Here is a 26,209-nt window from a genome sequence, read left to right as displayed (position 1 = left end):
TCATCGTGTGTGTGTGTGTGTGTGTGTGTGTGTGTGTTTTCACTCATTTAGAGCTGCCAGTAGAACATGCCAGTTGCAAGTGTGGAAAACAGGAGCTGCGTCATGGGCATTTTACACAGATCAACACCTGCACACAAATAATAAACCAGGCATTTGGGAGGCAGACAGACAGACAGACAGACAGACAGACAGACAGACAGACAGACACCCACTCTCACAAACACTTGGAGTGTTTATGTGAATTCCAATAAAGTTCCAGCTGTCTGTCTGTCCTCTCTCCGATTCCATCATCAACTCTTCTCTTTTACTTCCACAGATTCTTAAAATCTTTGGTAAAATGCTTGCATGAGTGATGTGTGTGTCTGTGTGTTACATTTAGTTTTTCTCTTGGGCCTTAAGACCCATGTGACAATATTCCTCCAGGATTTGGTTTAAAAAAATAATATTCCCATTGCAGGCTTCAGCTTGGTAGCAAATGGGTAAATGCTTGATTTATGTGTTTGGTGAGGGAAGAAATGGAGAAAGATCACACCTCAACCAAAAAACATATGCTTTTTTTAACAAGTATGTGAACCCACAAACTGCATGTTTTTAACTAGTCCTCTAGTGCACCTACTGCTCTGGCGTCAAAGCATTAGCAAACAGGACTTGGCTTCAGACAAAACATGTCACAGTAGGTGTTCAACCAAAGGCACATCTTGCTTAACTCATCATCTGCATTTAAGTGTATGCATGCATTTAATGTCTTTTCTTTGTGTGTGTGTGTGTGTGTGTGTGTGTGTGTATGATAAAGTACCAGGCAATGAGTTGATTGGCCATATGTCTGCACAAATGAGCTATTTATTTAATAAGGCCAGTGAACTAAATTGTCATTACTGTCAACATTTAACTGTGGTCCTCCCTGCCAGATGGTTTTTGGTAATATATCACAGTGATGAGCTCTCTCAGATTACTCTTTAGTCATTACACGATGAATCCATCCCAGATTAGAAAATGTGTGCCATTGTCTTAATCCAGGCATTTTCTGTGTTGTTTTGTCAGAGCACATCTTACATCTCATCACCCAGAAATTTTCCATCTTGATATTGGCTGAGTGATATTGCAGCTCATTCTACTGCTGACAATACAGGACTGCTGATGAAAATGTCAGACATGTTTGTTAATGATTGGGATGTTCCAGACGAGGTCAGGAGCATGCAATGCAATTAAACAGGGGAACGTCTGTCCTATCACAGCAGTGTGTAGTGGGTGCTGAAACAAAAGGACAAAAATGTAGTGGACACTAAACTAAAATAAACGTTCTCTATGCTTTTCTGCTAAATTTACATTAGTACAATTATGATAAAAAATACTTAACGTATTGTTTTCTCCAATATTGCTGACCTTCTCACGCAAATATCTTTGAAACCACAGCTATGAAGGTGTCCCACAGTGTGTGTGTGTGTGTGTGTGTGTGTGTGTGTGTGTGTGTGTGTGTGTGTGTGTGTGTGTTGCATTATGAGAGTATTAGGAGGATGAATAAGGCTGCGATCAACCAGAGAGGGTTTGCAGGTTGCCTTTTTGTAACTGCCTTTTTGTTGAAGATGCTCCAATCAGACCAGTTGTGTCTTTTTGTTATTCTTGCTAGGCGACCATTGAATCACCTGTCGTCAGCCAGGTGATCAGTCAGTTTTGCTTTTGAGGTAAATGACGTCTACATTTTTTTCTGCTCTGATTTTAAGTTTTTTTCAACTCAAGGCATTCAGGACGCTTCTGCAAAAAAAAGTGAGGCGCTTAGCAACGCAAAAGCAGCAAGCAATGCGCTTAACTCTCATTGAAAACAATTACAAAAATCCACCCCGGGCTGCTAAAATGTGCTATGTCTGATCAGGGCCTAAGTGTGATATAATGACAAGTGTGACAATGTGTGATAGAGTGGCAAGGGGGAGCACGAAGTGGAGATACACATTCAGACCGATTTGCACCGGCAGAGGAAATGGATGGACAGATGTGCAGCGAGTTGTTTCAAGGCCATTTAGAAAGTTTGTGAGCAAGAGAGAGGAATAGAGTAGGAAGAATAGACGCAGAATAACGTGTGTGTATGTATGCATGTCATAAGCGGTGCAGAAACATTGTATAACAGTGTCTGTCTTTACTTTGTTGTCTCTTTTTCAAATCTTCTTACATCAAATAACACTCAGTCTGCTTATTATTTATTTTCCTTTTGCATGTCTTTGTCCTGTGTGTGCTCCCCTGTGCAATGCATTTTTGGCAATACTTTTAATCTGTGGTCATGCCATGAAAGCCTCATGCAATGGAACAGAATTAAGTGCAAGAAAACAAAAGGAGAGACTCAAACTCTGCTTCCTTTCTTGCTGTCAAGGAAATATTTCAGCTGCTTATCACCCTGCAAGAGGATATTATTTTCAGATTTTTGGCTTGGATCAATGTGAGGATTTAAAAAGATATTACAAAAAAAGGAACAAATCCTCTCTCTAATATAGGTAAAGTGAAAGGAAGACATCTAACAAACCACGTCAGAGTAACAACAAATTCAACCACAGAGTAGAATAGTATCAGTATCAGTTCCGAAGTGGAGACGTGCTGTGGGCTTGGCAGTTTGGCGTACTGTGCTTTTAATACAGCCTGTCAGAACGCACTCAAGAGACAAGACAAAAGTGCTTGCTCGCTGTGGATGTAGTTTGTGTAATTCTGCCATTCAATTCAAAAGATATCTTCATTTCCTTTGATGGTCAGCTCTTTCTTTCATTAACAGGCTTATGTGTAGTAATACTGTACAACATTTCCATTCATTCTGTGCTGTCTGAGAAAATTGGGAACATTTCTGCCCTTCCAGACTAGAACGCAACCCCCGAGTTTTCAAACCAAAATGTTTTAGGTGCTTGGAAATGCTGGAGTAGTGTAGATGTGTAGGCATAAACATAGCAGAAGATATTTTTTTTTAAACGAAAACTTAGTAGTGTGGATTTAGCCTCGGTCTTTCTCGCTCTACCTCAATCTGTCTGTCTGTCTCTCCCTGATGAGGGTTAAGTGTTCAGGTTAATTGCAGCCTTAAGTGGAGCCCCCACTGCAGCTAAAGAGGGACGTTTTACACCATCCTTATTGTCCTTTATTCTTTCTTTCACACCATCATCTGTCCTCTATTGTTTCAAAGCAACCCTTAGGGAAATACAGTGGGCCGCTTGACATCTCTGTCGGTTCCTGTCTCACTGTCTCTCTCTTGCACAAGGTTATTGGCACATGGGAGTAAAATCTTCATAGCGTACTGTAAGATGTTCAATGTGCAACACCAAACAACAGTCCATTTTTTCTCTTCTTGATGTCTCCGTCTCTTGTTTCTTCCCTGTCATCTGTCATCCCTCCTGTGCTGCCAAAAGACAGCCAGGAGGCAGGGAATAGGAGAGGGGTAATAACAGGGAGGAAAGGAAGGAAGGAAAACGAGATAGAGAGAGGAAAGAGGAAGCAGTGTGTACTAATTGCACAATAGAGAGGAGTTGAGAAATGGACAGAGCGATAGTTTTCACCTGCTGAGCTGTTGCCATTCAAAGAGCTCATGTGTCGTTTTAGATGTTCTTAAATTTTGTATTGTGGTAGAAAAAGAACATCAAATATAATAAATATCTTTTTATTTTTATTTTAGGTCTGATCTAGTTTCATAGTGCAACACCTTTGGTACCCTGTGTGTAGAAGTATGCACAGTACAAACTGTACGTGCCATTTCTGCTCGACTCTTTTAAGAGTAGTTAAACACAATGTGTTTTGTATTATTCCTATACACCGAATATACAGATTGACATCAATGCAGCCAAGTTAATGTTGTCAGGAAGGCAGTTTGAAAACTCTACATATAGTTTTTGGAGGTTCTAACATGATTTAAAGCCAATTTGTGGTTGCGAGGTTAATTTCGTCATCATTAGGTACAGAATTGCAGCATGTTTTGGCAACCTAACCTAAAAAGCAGTTTTGCCAGCATGCACAAAACAGCTTTGATGGAAATAGGGAAGAAAGACTACGAGTCCATACAGAGCCTGAACGAGCAGGCAGTCATGAAACAAAAAACAAAAATCATTGCAGACTTTCAACATACCCTCTTCTCTGAATACGAACCTCTGCCATCAGGAAGAAGACTCTGTGTGCCAACGTGCAAATCAAACGACTTGAAGCTATCGTTTATTCCAGCCTCCATCAAGCTGCTGAGCTCTACTAAATCTTAGTGCAATAGAGCAATGTGCAATAAATACACAAGCACTTTAATTTGTACAGCTTCTTTTTATTTTAAGGTGCCGTGTTGTCAATGTCAAATGTCTCTTATGTTTTAGGATGTTTTATGTTGTTCTTTTGATGTTTTTATGTGAAGCAACATACTGTATCAATAAAGTATCTGTCTATATATCTATCTATCTATCTATCTATCTATCTATCTATCTATCTATCTATCTATCTATCTATCTATCTATCTATCTGTAGCACTGTGCCCAAGACAACTTGCCCCTCTGGGACAATTTTATTTATTAAGTTTATTCTATTCCATCTATTTTTGCTCGGTGATCGATACATGTTTTTACCAATACGTTAATTGATCAGACATGGATGGCTTTGTGCGTTAGTTCCTACCAAATACTCGGCTGTGCGTTCAGTGTTTTTGCTTTAGTCTTTTTGTTCTGTTCATATAGCCTGAAGTGAGCTGCTGTGCTTCTGAAACGATTTACTGTAGATGTATTGGTAGGCTGCACAGCATCCCTGCTCTCTCGCTCTCTCTCGCTCGCTCTCTCTGTCACTTGCTTCTTACTGTCATTCTACTCCACTTTCTGTTGGTCTTTATTTGCCTTTGTTTTTTTACTCCATCTCCACACTGACTTCCTCTCCCTCTTTCTCCTCTCTAATTCTATTCATGAGAGGTGCACACTCCATCATTCTGTCTCCCTATATCTCTGTCTGCCCTTCATTTTCTCTACCCCTTTCTGCACCAGAGCGGGAGGGAGAAAGAAACCGAGAGAAAGAGGGGGGAGAGGGCGAGATGGACAGATTAGGTGACAGTGATAAGCGATCGATCTCAAGGCCAAACAGCACAGGGAGGATCCCCCCCTCTCCCTCTCCCTCTCCCCTCAACTCTATTCTTCTTTTTTCCACTCTCCTCTCCTCCGCTCCTCTTCCTTCTCTTCTTTCTCTCTAACCTTTGTTTCCTTCAAACTGACAAGGGGTCATTAAGGATCCACTTTGTGTTTATAAGTGCATGTAAGTGTGCGCGTCCATGTGTGCGCACACTTTTGCCTGTCTGCCTAGTTGATAAGTCATGAAGGATAGCTCCCTACAGTGCCCCTAAAGAGCTTTTAGTGGCTTTCGATCTCACACACAGACACACACACACACACACACACACACACACGCGTGCGAACACACAAACACACACAGGTCTCATTAGAGTTTTTCACAAGCACAAAGCACTTGGTTAGTGATTGTTGGACATTCTTTCATGCATGTTGCTTCATGTCTGTATATTAATTCTGCACACTTCCACTTCCTTCCTTTTCTGCTCAAACCCATGTGCATAGAGGAACACCACAGAGACCGTCTTCCATCCACCCCCTCCCTTGTCACACCCACCTCCCATCATCCCCCTGTGCCTTAGAATGTGCCCGCCACAGCACATTGCCCTAACGAGGTTGTCTATTGATCAAGTGATGCTCTTTGTTCTGGACGCCTAAATGGACCTACAGCCACTCTCACCAGGCCTTTATGAGCGCTGTTACGGCTTTGGCCTGATTACAATAGAAGCACTTAAAATGCTCAAAGCCTGATGTTTTATGCAGGAGTACGCTCAGCTTCAGAAGTGTACGTCTGCTATATTACAGCATTCCCTAAGTGTATGCATTTTAGCGATGCTCATTGGTTGTTGGCTATCAGTTTGTTTACAATGTGAGAGTATTTGTTTAGTGTAGACGCTGATGATGAAAATCTGAGCAGCTCAATTGGATGTAGGTATATAAACCCAATTTATGTTAATTTACTCAGTCCACTGCTCATCTCTACATGTTTAAAAGTCTTGTGTGTACAGTGTATGCATGTTATTTTGGGTCTTGTGTGTGTTTGTCTACATGCGTGCATGCTCAAATGTGTTGGAGTGCCCTCCTGTGTGCCGGTTTAATTTTAGGCCAACCAACTGTGACCGTGGAAGTATTACCCACAATTCCTTTCACTAAATCCCAGGTTTCCCTCCCTTCACCGCCCCCATCGCTTCCCCACCCCTGTCGCATCCTGTCGATAAATAAGCTTTCCAGCCAATCATTTCCTCTGCTGTTTATTCATGATGCAACCACTTCAAATATTTCACCATTAATCAGAAAATATATTGAGTCAGGGCTGATGAATAATGAAAGTGTCTGTGACGTTATGCGTGTGTGTGTGTGTGTGTGTATCTCAAAGACCATCTGCAACATCAGCCAGTGAGTTTAAGGGCAGCCTTTTGCAGTATTTTGTGAAACACTGATTGTTTCTGGTATTGCTTTGATCTATTGCTATCTGTCAAATTTGCTTAAATGAGATGTGCAAGTGCTCTCTGTAGTTTAACAGATGCCTCCTTTTTCTGCCTCACTCTCTGTCTCCACAAGTTGGTGTTTCACATGAGCATATTTCAGTCAAATAGCATGAAACCAAAGTGATATTAAACCAACCCCTGCATACTGTCTGCCTCATACTGCATGCTGATGTTCTGAACTTCAGAGATGGTCAATTAGATAGCAAGATATTATTTCCATTCTACTTCTTTGATAATGGCATTTCCTTTACTTCTTTTATTTAGTTACCTTATGAAATTCTTTCATAATCATATTTCTTGTGCTCACATCCCTGATACTCGTTGAAATGTAACGTTTTTTCACAACAGAAGTCTTAAAGTTTGTCTTGGATCATGTTATCTTTTTTTATTTTCCTTATCTTGATCTGTCTTTTGCATCTGCCTGATGTTTCTTTTTCCTGTAACAGAAACAAAAGGTCAGCAGTATTTATGGGAATTCATGTTTTTTTTTTAAATCTCATTGCTTGAAAAAGGCTTTTCAGTGGAAAAACAAGGAGGAGATATGCCCGGGTCTGTTGACAGCTGTGTGATGTCAGAAACTGTAAAACATGCAGGTGAGGGCGTGAGTAGGGATTAGTGTATGAAATTATTTGTGTTGTTTATTTAAATTGATCCATAACACCTGTGAGAGTTTTCAGCCTTAACCATCACAACTAAATGCCTAACCTTAACCCTTACCCTCACCCTAACCATAACCTAATTCTAACCATAATCCTACAACCAAGTCTTAAGCCTCAAACAGCCCTTTAAACTTGTGGGGTCCAGCATTTTGGCCCCACAAAGCTGTCCGGACCCCACAAGTATACTGTATTCCCGGTTTTTGGACCCCACGAATGTAGTTAAACAAGAACACACACACACACACACACACACACACACACACACACGACTAGTGCCTCAACTGGGACATCTCACCCAAGCATCTGTGTGTGTGTGTGTGTGTGTGTGTGTGTCGGTGATGAAGGGGCCCCTGCTGTGCCCTGATGGGGACATCAATACCAGGCGGTTTAGGCTTTCGACAGACTACCATCAGAGTGTGGAGAGAGAGCAGCAGGTGGAGTGAGACAGGCACAAAATGGAGGACAGGCAGAAGGGATAATATTGGACAGACTGATTATTTTTTATGTAAATATAAACACTATTGCTGCAAGAAACTTGTGAGAAAGTTGAAAAATACTTTGGAATTAAATAAAATCAATGCAGCCCCAGTCTATTAAAGATTACTGTAATAATACACCGTATGTACCAAATGCAGTACAACATATGGTCCTTTAGTCGTTAAGTAAATAATTGGACCCGCTTTCATAATACTGATTGATAGTAATTTTATTTTATGGGGTCTTGCAGTACCCAGCCGTGGTATGTGGTGAGCGTGCAGTATGCTGTGTTGAAGCAGGAGGTCCTGACAGCCAGCTCAGGTCAGAGGATGAGATGAAGGAGACAGCTGGGGAGGAGTGTATGTGCAGGGATGGATGGACACAAAGATGGAAGGCATTCTCCAACTGCTCTAACTTTAGACCACACATGTCGGTAAACCTCCTAAAAACCTGTCCACAGCGTGTCACCACTTGCTTCCATAAAACCCCCTTTGTGTGTGTGTGTGTGTGTGTGTGTGTGTGTGTGTGTGTGCATTTTTGGGTGCATATATTGGGAAGCATTTCTCTGTTTGCTCAAACAAACTAGAGTGCATACATAAACAGCACAAAGGGGCCAAATCATTTGCTAGTATAACAAATCCTGTCTGTGTTAAAATTCCATTTTCTTTCCAGAAGCTTATTTTTTTAATATCCTGCTCTGCTCTGCGAGTTCAAAAGTTCACAAACTTACAGTTGGAAGTGTGAACAGAATGTAGCTTGTGCCCACCAAGACATGACCCACAGACCTTGTTTCTGTGCCAAAACCTTTTGTGTCTCTACACACGGGGAAACTTAACTAGGCCAATTAGTTGGAATGCAGAACTAGTTTTGATTCAGCAAGAATCAATCAGAATCTCTATTATCAGAGGGATGATTTGGGAAGGGATGTGTGTGTGTGGGTGTGTGCATATATTTGGATAAGTGGAAAGATGAGGTTTTGGGTTGTGTGCGCACAAAGCTAACACGTGGACGTTCAGCCTTGCTTTATGTATCTTTTCCTTTTCCTAAGTAATGGTTTGTATAAGGATAATTTTTCCCTGTTGTGAAGCAAATAGAGATGGTCATAAACAGACACTCAAAGATATCAACAAATGCACAGACACACATATGCACATACCGTTAAGGTCACTTCCGCACACACACACGTTGTGTTTGTAACACTAATTGCCTGTGGCTCGCTCTCTAGGACAGCAGAACAAAGGTTTGCTGAGCATCTTTGAGCTTGTTTGACATGACACAAAGCTCCGTTAAACAGACAGAGTTCCTGCTCCGTCAAACTGGGCCTTTTAAACAGGGCTGAGTTGGGATCAAAGGCAAGGAAAGGGCTGACTGCTCCCACTTTGCATGGTTTGATCCCGTTTGCTGCTCTTTCCAAAGAGAACCACCTTTAGTCTCTTCAGAGGGAAACAGAAATGGCAAGGAAAGTTCCACCATTCGTGCAAAGTATTCATAAGCAGGTGCCATCACAACCAATGAGGAAAGGAAACGTATCAATTCGTAACATTTTCACTTGGAGGTCAGTCATGCTGGTAAGATTAGATTAGATTAGATTAGATTAGATTCAACTTTATTGTCATTGTGCAGAGTACAAGTACAAAGACAACGAAATGCAGTTTGTGTCTAACCAGAAGTTCAAAAAAAGCAGTGCGATATACAAAGTATAGACAGGTGGTAGATTTTCAGATTGCTGTTATGCATTGATTAAGCCGTTTAAAAATATGGAACATGAATCTGCGACTGTAAAATAGATAAAACAGGAATTGAATAGGAATACACAGTGAGACTGCAACACATTTAGATCATCACAGCAACAATTTTTAATAAATAACTTTTTTATGCTTTTTAAAACATATTTGGTTTTTAATCGTTTTCTGTTGAATAGTTTTGTACCGTATACATGAAATATGCAGGCTGTCTGTACATTACAAGGTCTGAACAAGGTCTGTCTGTCGATAAATACAAAAAATGTAGCCAGACCAAGACCTCAGCAATGTAAGCCATTTCCAATACAAGGATAACTGCAAAACTGGCCCTGAACTATACAGTTTAACTTCTAAGGATTTATGTGTGCAGATGTAAGTCATGTGTATGTATTCATTGAGATGTGTGTGTGTGTGTGTGTGTGTGTGTGTGTTTGTGTGAATGCTCATGTCTATATTATACAGTGACCTTTGCTGCCCTATATAACACAGACATTGCCTACATAAGACACACAGCACAAGTACCCGACACACCGCTTAGCCCCCTGCCTGGGACCTTGACAGCTTCTCCATAGGAGGCTGACCCTCAAGGTCCTGGAAAATGCTTTGTTCATACCAAACACACACACACACACACACACACACACACACACAAACTCTGTGCATTATTCAGACTTGCACTCTGCACATGCATGCACACACGTGTGTACAGGGTAGGAGCTAAAGGACCATATAGCTTTTTTAAACAAGCATGAGGAATTAGCAGAGAGGCCCATCTGTCAGCCCCCCACTGACAGAAACACTGTTGATCCCTCTGGAGTTAGAGCTACCGCTCTGTCCTCCTGACCGCCTCTATATAACTCCCTCACACACACACACACACACACACACACACACACACACACACACACGTGCAATTACAGACATTAAAATATGTTCCACTTTTATCAAGCAAATATTCCAAAAAAATCACTGATGCCAGTGTGTCAAAGATAAATATTTGTTTTTTTTATCATCAAAAAAATCCAAATCAATCAAATCAAATTGAAATGAATTGTTTATTTGACTGTTTCTCAAACAAAACAAGCAATCTTATCACTTTTGGCTTTGGGAAAATGACATTGGGACAATGACAAAGTGACATTTTGATTAATCAATTTGTTACAAAGAACAAAGACATATTAACTGATGATGAAAATAGCTGAAAGTTGAAAGCATTCATGTATACACTAGCTACTAACTAGTAAACTATACATGACTACTACTGTTGCATTGTATGCATACATGCTTGTTCGAGGAACAGCAGTCCCTTGTTGGAAAACATTTCTGCAGCTGCCTTGTGCCGAGGTTGTTAATGAAGGAATTCCATCTTCTCTCCATAACCATCTGCTCTTAAAACACTCTGCCTTTTACAATCGGTAGATGCTCTAGATATTACTTCCTCTTTCCCTCCACTGCCACGTCTTTTGCTGCCAGATCTGCGGTTTAATAACAGTCTTAACACTGAGGATTTTGGTGAATTTCAGTTCTTTTTAAAAGTTATGATTGAACTTGAAAGTTGTTATCTGACTGGACAGAAAATGCAAGCTGATTTTTATCACTGTGTTAGAGTTTCACTGTTAAGATGAAGGTATGTTTTAGCCCTTTGTGAACCCTAGTTTAAAAATGTAAAACTTGATTTGGATAGCTCCCAGGATGATAGCTATCAGGGAATATTGCTGTTTTTCTGTTATTGTATGGATGTGGCAACATTGTCTCTTAATGCCTTATTGTGTAGACTACACTATGACTAAAACATGTGTACTCTGTCTAGACTGATGTAGATAATAGTATAAGCAAAACATGACACAATGTAATAAAATATGGCATCACAAATAACGTAAGCTGTTGGCACAAATATTTATTCAATTAATCCTTCAGTACACTGAAATAATACACTTTCATTAAGAGCGTCCGCCGTAATAAAATCAACCACAAACGCTCACAGAGTTCAAGCTTTCCTCTGTCTGTTGAGCAACATAGAGCGAGTGAATCAGACTATTCTGAAATAAGCTGGGTAGAGTTTAGTTCATGGGCTTATTTCCTCTAATGTAAGATGCCAATGTTGTACTGCATTTCATTTCACAGCCCACTTGTATTGCCTTAGGACAGTAATTAGTGTAAAAATGAATGGTTGACGTATCATCTTGTTATGTGAACAAGCTAATTCTATTAAATGAAATACTTTGTAACTTTTTACAAGGGGCACAAGCGTGGGAGAACTAGAGCAGGAAAAATATAGATTTTAGTGGAAACTGTGAGAAAATCAACTTAGAGCAAACATTTGTGATAGAAATCCCAACAAGCTTTGTCATATAGTTTTAACTCAGCGGGACGGATGCTTGATGCCTAACAAAACATTTCCAAAAGTCTGGTTTAGATGAAATCGGGCTCATGCAATTTGAAACAATCAAGACTGAAATCTAGCAATGACCCTGGAAATATGAGAGTTAAGCCAAGGGAGGAAGGCAGAGTAGTAATGGCGAGACCTCGCATTTAAAGAGACTTTTTACATCCGAAAGATTCCAAACTGCACTTGCTCACCTCTTTATAAGCAGCTATACAATTTAATGTACAGTAGATCAATATATTTCAAAATATGGCAGCATGCCAGGATGAGTCCACGTACATATACAATTGCAGATGAAGTGACAGGCTTATAAAAACGAATCATCTTCACTGTAATCTATGGTCACATCAAACTACATTTAATTTGTACTGTATTGGAACTTGCAGACAAAACCTAAAATGTTTATACAAAGGAATCTCATATGAACCGCTTCTCAAAAGGACAGCAAATTGGATTCTGGATCTATGAGCAAAGATGAAGTAAAACAGCCTTTTTTTGGTAGCTTGATGACAATACATTTTTGATCTTTTTCTGAAGACATTCGAAAGGGTTATAGAACAGTAGCTGTAGAGTTTTCTCACTTGATAAGTGCAACGAATATAGCTACAATCTGTCAGTAAAGCAATTACATCCCACAGATAAACCGTTTGGCTTCCCATGGCTCTCTCTTTAAAATGTTACATACCTAACTCAGCCTAAACCGGCTGCAATCACAGAAAGCCTGACACACACACACACACACACACACACACACACACACACACACACACACACACACACACACACACACACACACACACAGTAACACATACAGTACAGCCATATACAGTCAGGGGTTTGTGAACTGTGAAAGGGGCGAGGGGTTTTATGAAAGTGGTGACATTATAACATCCGGACAGCTCCATGGCAACCTTCCTTGAAGGTCAGTGCGTGTTTGCCCGTGTGCATTTAGTGTATGGATATATATGGGGGTCTCAGCTTGGGTCAGTATGTGTGTGGGGTAATGGCGGTGATGCCAGATTTAATGATCAGTGCAGTGGGTATAAAACACAGGCTTGCTGAGATGAAACAAACAGGACAGAAACATGTGTTTGGGTGTCCTCTTTTCATCCCTTTCTTCTATGTTATCTTCTACCCACATGTTTACTAACCTTTCCCTTAACGTTCCCCACCATCTTTTACAGCGCTTAAATCTTCATACACGCTTTTCTTCTTTTTACCTCCTCCCACACTGGATCCTCCTGCCTCTCCCACATAGTATGCTTCCTTTATTTATTTTTTGTCCATCTCTGCCCTTTTTGCCAGTTTTCCTACTCATTTCACTCCTCCATCCATCTGCTGATCATTTGTCCTGAGAGACAGAGTGTGACATAGCAACACCAGAAGAAAAGTGGGCTGACGTTTTTCTGTAATGAGCCATACTGTATACAGGTGGGCCACAGGAGGCGACTGAAGTAAAAAGAAGGTAGGGGAGAAGAGAATACATGAGATGCGACGTAGGTCTATTGAACACAGAAATCTGGAAGTAGGTTATAGAATGTCACCACGAACTAAAACGTTAATGATTCATTGAAATGTCTGTTCACAAAGGCATAGTGTCTGTCCTGTCTGTGTTCAAACAAAGTCGCAAAGCCACGTTGGAGGATTTGTCAACCCATTCAGATTGACTGTTACTGTGTCACTCTGTAAGGGGTGTAAACATGGGTGTGCAGATATTTTAGCTTGTTTGATTAGAGTTTTTCATAATGTACTCCTGTGTCTATCTACAGACATTTAATTATTATATTGTTCAAAACCTACTTACTGAACTGTTATGCGTGTTTGCCCAGATGAAGGTCTCGGTTTCATTAAACTCTTGCATTAGATCTAAGTGTGCAGAGCTCTCTGTTATCAACATCGGAGTTGTTGGCCTCCTTGCAGATAAGCATTGTTTCCTGAGTGCAGTGATCTTAACAAAAGTATGAGAGAAAGTGGATATTTCAATTTAGAAAAGCTTTTTCTTAATCCAGCCACAGCTTCATCCACTTTAAAGATACTCTTTTAGTTCCTTATAAGGTCTCTTCACAGGGGACATTATGTAGTGCACCTCAGCATTTTATTGTGAGTACAATGATCTTCTGAATAGTATGAGAAGAAATTAAAGTGATGGAAGATGGTGAGGATTTTAATTTCAACATTTTCTTTTCCAATCCAGTGACTGCTTCAGCTGCTGGGACCCTTGTTACTTCTATTTACAGTTTGCATCATTATGAAATGGTTACAATGCAAACATGCAACATTTGCTTGTATCTGTGTTTACACGTGCATGTTGCCACCACCTATCAGAGGGTTTAGTTGTGTCACTTATACTTATGTAAGCAACAATTGCTGCAGACACATGGCAACTTTTAGCAACCATGTGGAGTGTTTGTGTTTATTTAACCTTCTGGAACATATTCACAGCTAGCTGGATATATTCAGAGCTGAGCGAAGGTAATAGAGGAGACAACAGACGCAGGTTTCAGCTCTGTCCTTATCTGTATAGGATGTCCTCTCTCTCTCTCTCTCTCTCTCTCTCTCTCTCTCTCTCTCTCTCTCTCTCACACACACATTAGGAGGACATGTTACACGGCTCAGAGACGTTTCATTGCTGCTGTTCTGTCTCAGCTGCCAAATACCTTGTCACTATAAAACAATGACTTATGATTAATGGCAAACACGTCTCCCACTAAATGATGTATAGCTATTAATTGACACTAACTGCCCATGTGTGACCGTGCATAAACTCACATGCATCTACTGGCGTGCACACACCCACTCTGGTCCTGGTAAACATGTCAGAGCTTACAGTATTTACAAAGGGATTGAAGTGGGTTTGGGGGCAGCAATGATTCAGGAGAATGGCCCCAGGGTCTGACAGGATGTTGGGGGATGTGTCATTTTTCCCTGACTCCCTTGGTGACGAGCAGAGACATAAAGAAATCCTTTTACACACAGAGAGATATATACAGACCCACATACACACACTCAGCCATTCACTCACATATATAGCCTACACACATCAGTGTTTTACACCCATAAAAATGGTTGTTTGGCAGAGTAGTGAGTAGATGAGCTCAGAGGAAGTATCTGTGTGTTTTATTTTTCTTCTTCTCTGTTTTGGACTTGAGCTGCAGCATGCTAATGCGGACTACATCAAACAGTCACTGGAGCCCTACATCTTGCTGTTTCACTCAGCACAAAGAGCAGAACAAGAACTTGTCTGTCACTGCTCTTAATTCATTGTCTCCCTGGGGCAAAATGAGCGCTGACAGACATAAATGGCAGAAATGAAAATCGAAAGATCACAGTCAAGGGTGGCGGTGAGAAGAGTGAGGGAGCAGAGGGGACGAGGGATGGAGAGATTTAGAAGAGGGACAGAAACAGGGAGGAGAAGTGTAGGAGAAAAGGTCGAGATGGAAGGTTGAATGAATCTACATGTAAGAAAGAGAGATGACGGAATGCATGGTTACGTTCCTGTGTCGCTCACTGCTGACAGTCAACATATTATACTGGGCTGACCACCTGCTCTGAGCCTGCAGTACACCCTCTATAAAGCTACAGCAGACGGACACAGTAAAATGCACCATGACCAGCAGCTACAAACACGTGTGTGTGTGTGTGTGTGTGTGTGTGTGTGTGTGTATCCCTTATAAATATATTAAAATAAGCCTAAATTCACACACTCACACACACCCCAGCCCTCTACCTTGTCCTGGAGGCAATACCAGTAATATGTGATACTCTATAGGTCTGATGTCTCCGTGTCTTCTTCTCATCCCCTCCCCGTGTTGTAAGCCTATCGGCCAGTTATCCAGCAAGGAATGTGGCTGTCAACTCGTATAACAAGCGACACTCTCACATGTTCTTCCTCTGACTTCACTGCTCTCTCCTTAGCTGTCACTCTACCTCAATACTAGTCTTTTAGGGGTTGTATCTCTTCTTCTCACAGTATTATGTTCTTTGATTTTTAAAACATCTCAAAAGGTGCTACAACCAAATCAGAGTAGAGCAAGAAATTGAAAAAACGATCTTAGATTTTGGCCAGCAGTACTAATTGCAGTCACCAAGTAAACTGAATCTAAGAACATGGCAACTTCGCTAGAACTAAGTCCGACAGGGCAAGAAACAAAAGCAGTTTTTCATAATGCAGTTTTTTAACAAACCCTTGCTCAGCTTTTTTGGAGGAAAACAAGGGTGATCTGTAAAATGATCGACCAAATGTCCTTACAGACCTACTTCTGGTTCAACTATAACCTACCATACTTATACCGTTTTGTGTGCACACGCACACACGCACGTGCGCATACACACACACACACACCCACACACACACACACACACACACACACACACACACACAGAGTTTTTTTGTGCAATTAGGGATTGCTACCAACATTCAGACGGTTTAGAAAATCTGGCTGAACCTTTGGCTTGTTTACAACTAGTCTCAAAACTTGTGTTTCTTGACTGTATCAGACTTTGTTGTAGCATATTCCATTGTTTTTTTGTTTTGTATATAGTAATAAACTGAAATGATCCTTCAAAGCCACCTCTCCCCTTTGATATTGAATTTTTTTGAGCAGTGTTGGAGCCAAGGCTGTTGTCGCCTGGTTTGTGTGATTGTTTGACTGGTAGAGAAATAGTTTGTCGTGTATTATGAGCTGTAATATGAGTATCCCAGAGGGTGGTATTGTCATTTCTTGCCAGCGCCTCAGACAAAAAGAAAATGTTTCCCATCTCCAGGTCCCAAAGAAAAGAGAATTGCTGAAATGGTGGTCGGGTGATGAATTTAATTTACAGTCAAGATGATTGTGGAGTTGGATGCAGTTATCTGTTCCTCACCCCTCTCCTCACTCTTCCATTACACTCCTTTGCCATCAGTAACAACAAGGTGAATACCTCTCTGGATAGAAGGCCACGTCCTTTTTCTGACTGCTGTCGAGAACAAGCATCAATCGCAACAGTCTCTCTCTTCTTTCCCTCTGCCTCCCTCTGTCTTTCAATTCCTACTTTCTGCTCCCCTCTGTCTTTCATCTTCTGACACCAATCATCTGTAATTAGACAACTGCACAAACTAAATCGAGAAGTGTTTGCGATGTGCGTTTGTGTAATATGTGTTGAAAGGTCCTGAATAGGCCTTTACATGTGTACTTTAGTCAGGGTTCAGTCAGAGTTCATGTCCTCTTAGTTAAACATATTTTCCCTCTGGAACAAAATCAACAAATGATCTTTCACTTGAGGAACATGCACACATATACGCACACACACACGCACACACACACACACACACACACGCACGCACACCCACGCACGCACACCCACGCACACACACACACACACACACACACACACACACACACACACACACATCTCCGTGTAAGCATAAACACACTCAACAGGATATCAGAGGTTTACCTTTTAAGGTCCCAGTGCATTTCTAGTTTCTAGGTTACTGTGATTTGATTTATCAAGCAACGGAACATTGCCCGAGGATATTGAATTGAAAATATATCAGATGTATGAATTTCAACAGCTAGAGGTGAAATAATGTAAATAGATCTGATTTGGGGTCATGAGCGGTACTGGGCCGATCAAGAAACTCAGGCAGGCAGAAACAATCAGGAAATAGATGGGGTGGGAGCGGGAAAATACAGAGAGAACAGAGGGACAAAGAGGTAGAGACAAACAAAGATGATATTTTATACTCAGGTAGAGAAGGCTTTGACTTTGTAATGCGTGTAATGAGTACTTTGTCACTGTGCATTCATCAGTTGTCCATCATTAAAGTCAAAATGTTTTTACAGTTTTGCAGTGACAACAATGACAGTCTCTCTCACTACAGTGTGTGCTGTGTCTGAGGTTTAGACCTGAGAAGTACATATTGGCTTGCATGGTGTTGCTATGATTTCATACTGTGTTGCTCTTCACGTCTAAACAACATAGGAGACAGAAGACAAGCATTGACGTATATTTTCCCATACTAAACAAAACAAATATTTCATACAGGATCTTTATAAATCTCTGATATCCTGTGTAAGTAATCACTCTCCTGGGTCATACCCGTATTTAGAGCAAAAGTTCTTCTTTTCATTAAATCTCACGTATTCAACTGGTTAGATGACTCGGATTGCTCTCTGCCTCTACCACTGAGCTCTTGCTCTCCTCCTTTTCTCTAGCTTTCTCTTTCACTCAGGCTAGCTATCTCTCCCTGTCCTTCTTGCTTTCTGTCTGCAGCCACCGGTGCACAGCTCAAAGAGGTGGCTGATGGGAGTTCATTGGGTACAGTGTGTGTGGGTGTGTGTGCGCAAAAACCCATGCACGTAAGTGTAGTTGTGTGTGTGTGTGTGTGTGTGTGTGCGTGTGGGCGCACAGCGATGTCACTGGGCTGTGTAATTGAAATGGAAATGAGCCAATCAGCGACTGCAGTGGTGTGCCACCTTACCCTGCATTCACTTCACTGTTCCAGCTCTCCAAAACTCACTCTCTCCGTTTGATACTGTCTGCGCGTGCAAGTGTCTCTATGTATGTGTGTGTGTGTGTGTGTGTGTGTGTGTGTGTGTGTGTGTGTGTGTGTGTGTGTGTGTGTGTGTATATATATCTGTGTTCTGACAATACTTGGCCCTTCAGTTTCAGCCCTGAGGGCCAGAGGAGGTTGTGTGAAAATGTAATCAGTTAGTAATAAAGATGATCTCCCTTTCTCACACTCACTCACTTACTCACATGCTAACACACACACACACACATGCACCCACCCTCTGTGTCCAGCTGAATTTCCCTGGCTTTGTGTTGTGACCCGCAGCTCGCTAGGACAGCTGTGGCATAACAAAGACATGCAATTATCACCATTTGACAATCAGCCTACCATCCAACAACTTTGCTTGTTAATTACCTATTTTAGTGCTAGGAGGCCTCCGCTGTCACTCTCAGCTGCTACTCTTTACTCACAAGAATGGAAAAGATTGTCGCTCATGATGTTGCCATTAGTATGTCGTAAAATAGGGAGTGATTGGGGTGGTTGGGTGGAGTGCGTGAATGTTTGTGGCATTGGTGGAGGAATGAGGGCAACTCAGCGCCAACTCCATCTGGACAATTGCTTATGTGATTTTTACCAGCTTTTAGCTCTCGTCTTAGGAACATGTGGTGTCTTCTTCAACTTTTTCATGTATAGGGCCTCAACCTTCTCACCATGATCACAATAACACATTACAGTATGGAAATACATTTGAATACATGCAGGCTTGATTAAAACTTAAGTCAAAGTAGTAAATCTTCAGATACTACAAACATTAATGGAAATAAACATGTAAGAAATCACTGTATGGATTCTGGAGTGTGCCAGCAAAATGATTTACTTTTTTAAGGGTTTACTTATAACATATAATAATTAAAACACCTATCGAATTGATCAATAAAAAAAGCATTGCATATTGATCAATTCAATTAGCATTTATTCACTATTATTTATTTATTTACTAATGTGTCATATGCCATCTCACAATGAATTTGCCTCATGCTTTAACATTTAAAGCTTAGGTTTTGTAATAAATCTGATTGGCCAGTTTTTATGTGTTGCACATTGCCACCACCTTCGTTTGTACACTGTAACATGTGGGGGAGTCATTGTGTCAGAGTTCAACAGCAAACAACATTATTTAACATTTAAATACAGAATAAGGAAATATAATTTGCAAGGCCAATTGAATGATATTTTTAATCCGTTATTTAAATGTAAATTGAATTGTTCAACGTATGCATTTTAAAATGGATTAACTTGTGAATTTAATATCATTAAACACTGAGACAGCTTTAATTTACATTTTCTTTTTTGCCCCACTGGATTAGTTACATTGCAATTACTCTCTTCTATTGACCCCAGTGTTACTGTATCGTCTCTCCTGCCTATATTTCAGTCTTTGGGATTCTCGAAGAGCACAGCCTTGATTTACATTCCATTGGTGCAACCTCTTGGTGCTCCTGTGTCCTACACAGAGGCTGATGTATGTTTGAACAACACACGTCCATTTCGTGGTGAAGAACTGTTTCCTCTTTCTGCTGAAAAGCGGGGACTGTTCATAGAACAGCAGCAGAGATCGCTATAAACAAGACACCAGCCGTATCTAAAACTCCCACATTACGCCCCTGATAACAGGGTTTTTATAAGGACAATAAACACAGCTTTCTCCAAAATACAAGAAGTTTTCCGGGAGTCATCTTGGTAATAATCCCGCACTGAATAGACATGGAGAAACATTTACAGCTTTGGCTGCAAACAGTCATGTCATACATACACAGTTTTAGTAGAATATCCTTTATTGGTAATTGATTGAATGCATGCATTGAATGCATGGTTGAATAACTCCTGCAAAGACTTGGATTCGCTGGGAGCCTGGCAGTACTATCTGCATTATGCAGTATTTGCTGCCTCTTTTTTGTATTCCCTCACCTTCTTTTGGGACCAGGTCCATTTCTCTCTCCCACCCTGTCTGTTTCTCACCGTCGCTCTCTTTCTCACTCGGTGCCATTAGCAGCTTCTGGCTGTCTCACTGCTGGTCCTTTGCCAATGTGCCAGGGAGCTCACTGAACTGATAACACAAACACTAATGTATGTGCGTGGGTGTGTATGTGAAGGTGTGTACAGGGTGTGTGTGTTTGTTGCATATGTGTGTGTGTGTGTGTGTGTGTGTGTGTGTGTGCGTGCGTGTGCGTGTGTTTGTTGCATGTTACAAATGCCTGTCCTGTCCCTTTTATGTGCTCACTCACCCAAACATCCTCTGCTTCATTTGCAGTCACGGCCAGGCAGGGAGAGAAGGGCAGCTGAAACATCACACACACACACACACACACACACACACACACACACACACAAACACACACACACACACACAAACACGCACACGCACACACACACACACACACACACACACACACACACACACACACACACACACACACACACACACACACAGACACACACACACTTGGGCGAGCAGATGGGAGGATGTGACCATTAAGTCAGTGACATTTTAAAGCAGTGAGGGAGATGCATGGCTCTTCCTGGGCCTCCACAGACATGTTTTAAATGAGATGATACAGATGAGCTACTCCATGCCTTGGTTGTAAACACCCTCACATTTGTATTTACCCTACACGGGTAAACACAGAAAAGCAACATTTCATGCTAGATCATGCTCACATACACCCACATGCAGATAAATAAATACACAGAGCAGAACCAGCAGACACACATGATCACATGAATGAGAAATGGCTGTGGTTCGATTTGTCACTTGATTGTTACATTAATCATTCCAAATAACAACATGAATTATGTGACAACTGGAGGTGCCAAAAGCAAATGTTGCTCAAATTGCTATTTGAGCTTCAAAACAAGTTGTCTGGTTTACATTATGATTCTAATTCTGTGTAGTTTGTCTAAAAGTACTGCAGATGGAAGTAAATGCAGCCAAGCAGGATAAGCGTTTTCAGTGCATATGCAGTGGTTTGATCTTAGAAAATCCATTCTTCAGAATCAGAACTCAAACATCCCATTGAGATAACGAGCAGTAGCTGTAGTTATTAATAGAGAAAGCAAACAAGTGGGTGGAAAGAGAGTGACAGGGAAAAGGAGGATAACAAAAAGGACAGACGTTTTTATTGTGCAGAATAGTATTTTCATCAGCATCTGATTCCACTGGTATTTTTAGACCAACTGAAATAATTGTCTTTTGAAGCTCCTTTGCTTAGTTGTTGTTTTCTGTACAACATCTTAATGACATATTAGAGGATTTGTACATGGGAGCAACAGAAAAATCAAGTCAAGACAATTTTATGTCTATGGTCCAATATGATAAATTTAATTTTGGATAAGGAAAAACTAAGGAAAGAGGGATCCCTCTTTCATAAAGCACAGACAAGCAGTAGTTGCCTTGTGTACAGAATAGACACACATAGTACAATTACAGTATGGACAATCAGGATGACATAATAAAAGATAGATTATAAACTGTCAAGCAACTTCATGGTGCCACCAAACAGATGGTACCTGAGCCACATGAACTCTTGTTCATGTGGAAAGAGTGGAAAGAGTACGGACTACGCTAACACACAAAACTGTAGGAAGAAAGAAAGAGGTCACTATGCTGCATGTGTACTGCTTCAGTATGTTAATCCTGAGGCTCCAGAGTCCTCGGGATAAAATTATTTTAGCCTGTTATACGCTCTGCCTCTTGTGCATTGTAAAGCTTGAGGAGCCCTTCTTATAGACAGCAGTGCAGTTTTTAATTAAAAGTTTTGTCAAAAGTCTTGTCAGGTTGTGGTCTTACAGCACTAAAGACTGTGTCTAAATTATAAACTCACACCACCTGGCTTCTGGGTGAAATGAGTCAGTGACACCATCTGTGTGTGTATTTGTTGTTCACATCGAGCACTTCAAGTCTAAATTGAGGGCATCCCTATCAAGTTTACAGGTGTTCAGTGTTTTCTCTGTGAGACCCCCTGTGACCCCAACGTTAGGGTCATATCACCCCAGACGCAGCCAGAAACTCACAACACAGGAATTACTATCTAATTTTGGTAGCTGTGAAAATTCCACAGGTGAGAGACCTATTTTGTGGGCAGCAGAGAGAAAGTGTGTGTGTGTGTGTGTGTGTGTGTGTGTGTGTGTGTGTGTGTGTATATATGTGAGCTTGTGACAGTGTGTGGCCTTTTGATGAATCTGCCTGTATGTATTGAAGGCCTCTGACCCTGTGTGGCCTGTTCTAGATCATTGCAGTTGTAAAGATGCCTCACCACACAGCCAGCCAGAGACAGCCAGGCTCTGTATTTTTCCTATCATGACATTTACTGTCGGGACCATCCTGTATCACGGTTATTATTTTAGTTCTGTCTGTAAGTTTTTTTTGTGTGAAAACAAATCCCCGAGAAAATGTATCTTTTTTTCTTAAAGAGACCCCAAACTGTTTTCATGTAAGCATATTTTATCTCAGACTTGGATACTTTAAGTTTACTGTCATTGGGAAGGCAGATGTGTGTATGTGTGAGTAAATATATGTAGCAGTGATAGATTTATAGATAAACCAACCCACCCAAATTTATTGAAGCCAGAGGGTGAGAGCGCTAGTGCTTGTAAATTTCCACACAACATTGAAAGAGTGCCTCGAGATCAAACCTGCATTCTGTGTATATGTGCCAAATTCAAACAGCCTTTTATCTGGGATAATTGAAGCAATGTTGATGCATTAAGATTATAAGATTTCTCTAAATAACATCATACTTCTACTTCATATGAATATCAAACGTTAACCATTTCCTGTCTCTCCTCCCTTCTGTTTTGCAACCAGGTTCCATCGTGGAGACTACCACATCGACGTGTGCATAAACGACTACCTGGATGTCTACTGTCCTCACTATGAAGACACAGTGCCTGAGGAGCGGACAGAGCGCTATGTCCTCTACATGGTTAACTACGATGGCTACAGCACATGCGACCACACCGCCAAGGGCTTCAAACGCTGGGAGTGCAACAGGCCGCACTCCCCGAACGGACCGCTCAAGTTTTCAGAGAAGTTCCAGCTCTTCACTCCCTTCTCCTTGGGTTTTGAGTTCAGACCGGGCAGAGAATACTACTACATATGTGAGTCTCTGTCATGATTGATTTTTGCACAGCATATACACAGATGAGAGACAAATGAAGAGAAAAAAAAACATGCGTCTTAGTAAGGTGTTGGGCCTTCTCTTATTTATTTGGGCTTTTCCTTTTATTTATCACCCGTCTGTAGATACAACAGAGTGCAGTAACAGTACTTACAACCCCACATGCATTCACAGGAAAATACAAGGCCAAATAATACGTTGACATGAATTATAAACCTAGATGGCCTTTTCCTGACCTAATGTTTTTCTTTTAATACATCAGAGCAAAGACACACACACTACTCCTAACCCATGTTTTCACAACACCACAGAGCTTTACACATGGTATTACAGTGATCCTCGTAGACGCTTTCATACTGTGCTTTCAGCCAAGCTTTTCATGCTGCTCTCATCGCTTGTAGAGAACTCTTCCCTAAAATGGCAATGGAATTTACCGGGGAGTTAAATTGAGACAGTTTGAAAGTTATACCTCACTTCCCCTGCTGCACTATACTGTATCCTTCAAAAAGGAGTTCCCTCCTCTTTGCATTATGTTATGCTCTTATTCAGCTCACATTTGATGTTAAGTTGTCTGCTTCTTGGGATAGAAACTGAGCATAACTGAGTTAATCTGAAATTGAAGCCCCTGGGAAATTAGGTTTTATCAAAGCAAGGTAATAGAGTGGAATTGAGTTGAGTTTGTCCTCCCACCACAGACTATACAGAGGAGTTACTGTCAGTAGGCGCAGTCGCCGCTAGTCGCTCCAAACACATTTGTCATAGGGATAGGCTCATATTGCAAAATAGAAAGCAGGGTTATGTTCTCATATCAGTGGCATTAGTGCAATATCATGCAGTATATGTATTATTGCTTCAGCTGTTGAAGGAAAAGTTTAAAGGCACTTTGTGGGCCAATTTATGAGAAAAATTGTAGAATTTCCTTCTCAGCGAGGGGGTGTCAGTTTTGACATTAACACCCTCCTGCTGAACGCTACTGGTTTGCTATACTTGTGTCTGTTTATCTGTAAAATTTGGTCTGTGGTGTTAATGCAGGTGGCTGTCCAACCCCCACGTCTTTGGGTTTTGTCCTTCTCTCAGAGACGGCGTTGAAAGTCGTCAGGAGCGTAGCTGAGCTGAGCTCTACATGCTGAGATCTGTTTTCTAAATTGGCACCTTTTTATGAAGCAGTTAACCTGACAGCCAGCCAAGATGTCTGTACTTTATTCATTTCATGTGTTTCGCTCTCTCTCTCTCTCTCTCTCCCCTGCTCCGTTACACCGAGTTCAAGACTGAAGTAACAAAAAAAACTCCCTAATGTTTGCCATTGTTTCTGTGGTGAATAGGTGTTTTCTCTCTCAAGCTAGTCCACAAAACAAATAGCCTGAGATCCTTTCCAGAGGCCTTTCAACAACCAGGTGTTTGGCCATTTCTCTGTTAAAAAGTAACCAGATTTCCCTTTGCTTTTATAGCCAATTTGCATTGACAGTCATACTAAATGAGACAAGGGAAAATGGAAGTCTCCGAAGTTGGGGGTGAAAATGAGGGTTAGCGAAGGGTTATACAATTAATCCACTACTTCAAATCTCTACTTCTAACATATATTTTTTTTCCATTTCTGTTGAGAGATGTTTGTCCTAAGGGCTGGATTAAATTACACTGCGACCGCCAGGGCTTCCATGGAACACATCCATTCTGCTGTAGCACGCCATATTGGTTTAGTGGCCCGCGGCTTCATTGGCTATTGAATGATTCTAGCGTATAGCCTCTCTGGCTACTGTGGCGGATATTAAAGTCATCGACCATGAAGTCGTCTGACATGTGATTTCCCACTGCCATTGTGTCCGGCCTGAATGTCCATAAGTAGCAGGGGAGATGGCTGCTGATGGATTGGACAGTCTCTTCAATAGACAGATTCAGAGAGGTAGAGAGGTAGTTACGTTGCTACATCTGCCAATTTATCTGCAACATCTGTTTCTATCGCTACCACCATCATCTTCATCCACAGGAGGGAGTCTCCCTCATGCCCTAGAAGCAAACAAGACCTCTCAGGTTGCATTGGGTTACATCATTTTTATTTTCCTTTAATGTTAAGAATTCAGTGATAAATGCAATGTTCTAACTGAGGGATAAGTAAACATCTTGCAAAATTCAATCACAACTGTGAATTTTTCAAAAGTATAACCTAATTAATTACTGTGCTTTTCTCATGGATTACATTTTGGCTTAACCTACTACTATTATGGATATTCAGGAGTTAAGATTGCGAGAAAATAAAATAAAAAACATTGGCTCAGACTTGATTATCTCTAATCTTTTATCTCTAATATTTTTTTAAAGCGCAGAGCTGAATACCACAGTACACTAGTAGCGGGTCTGTTTGGCATCAACTGCAACAACTTCTGGTCATGTAACAACCTTTAGTACTCAGGCTGCTTTAGGGACACTATTAAGTATTTGTTTTTCATTTTTGACTTGAGGCATCAAAAGTTGTTCTACATGAACTACTACATTGATATAAGTCAACAAAATGTTCATGGTGTCTCCTACTTCATCACTTGAACTAAGCCTGTAATTTGTGCGGTAAGGCTTGTAGAAGTGAAGACATCACTTTTGAATTAATTGAAATGAGAATGTTTAAGTTCAATACTCGTAAGGGCCTACAAAGTGGGGGAGTCAAATGTCCTTTATGGCCTTGCCTGCTCTGCTGCACAACCTGAATTTACCCATTTTTTTCCCATAGGGATCATTAAATATTCAT

The 26,209-nt window shown here is 41.0% G+C and overlaps 1 protein-coding gene across 2 annotated transcripts in view; it reads left to right on the top strand.

The window, feature by feature from the left end:
* Positions 1-26,209, top strand: part of efna5b (ephrin-A5b) — a 94,504-nt gene that overhangs the window by 51,757 nt on the left and 16,538 nt on the right. For both annotated transcript variants that reach the window (XM_078250987.1, XM_078250985.1), the window contains exon 2: positions 23,160-23,452. In XM_078250987.1, coding sequence (XP_078107113.1) covers positions 23,160-23,452 — 293 coding nt within the window. The remainder of the gene's footprint in view (positions 1-23,159; positions 23,453-26,209) is intronic.

This window comes from Sander vitreus, chromosome 5 (genome assembly GCF_031162955.1).
Source record: "Sander vitreus isolate 19-12246 chromosome 5, sanVit1, whole genome shotgun sequence".
Taxonomy (NCBI): domain Eukaryota; kingdom Metazoa; phylum Chordata; class Actinopteri; order Perciformes; family Percidae; genus Sander; species Sander vitreus.
The sequence above is the reverse complement of the archived record's forward strand: the minus strand, read 5'-3'. Positions and strand labels throughout refer to the sequence as shown.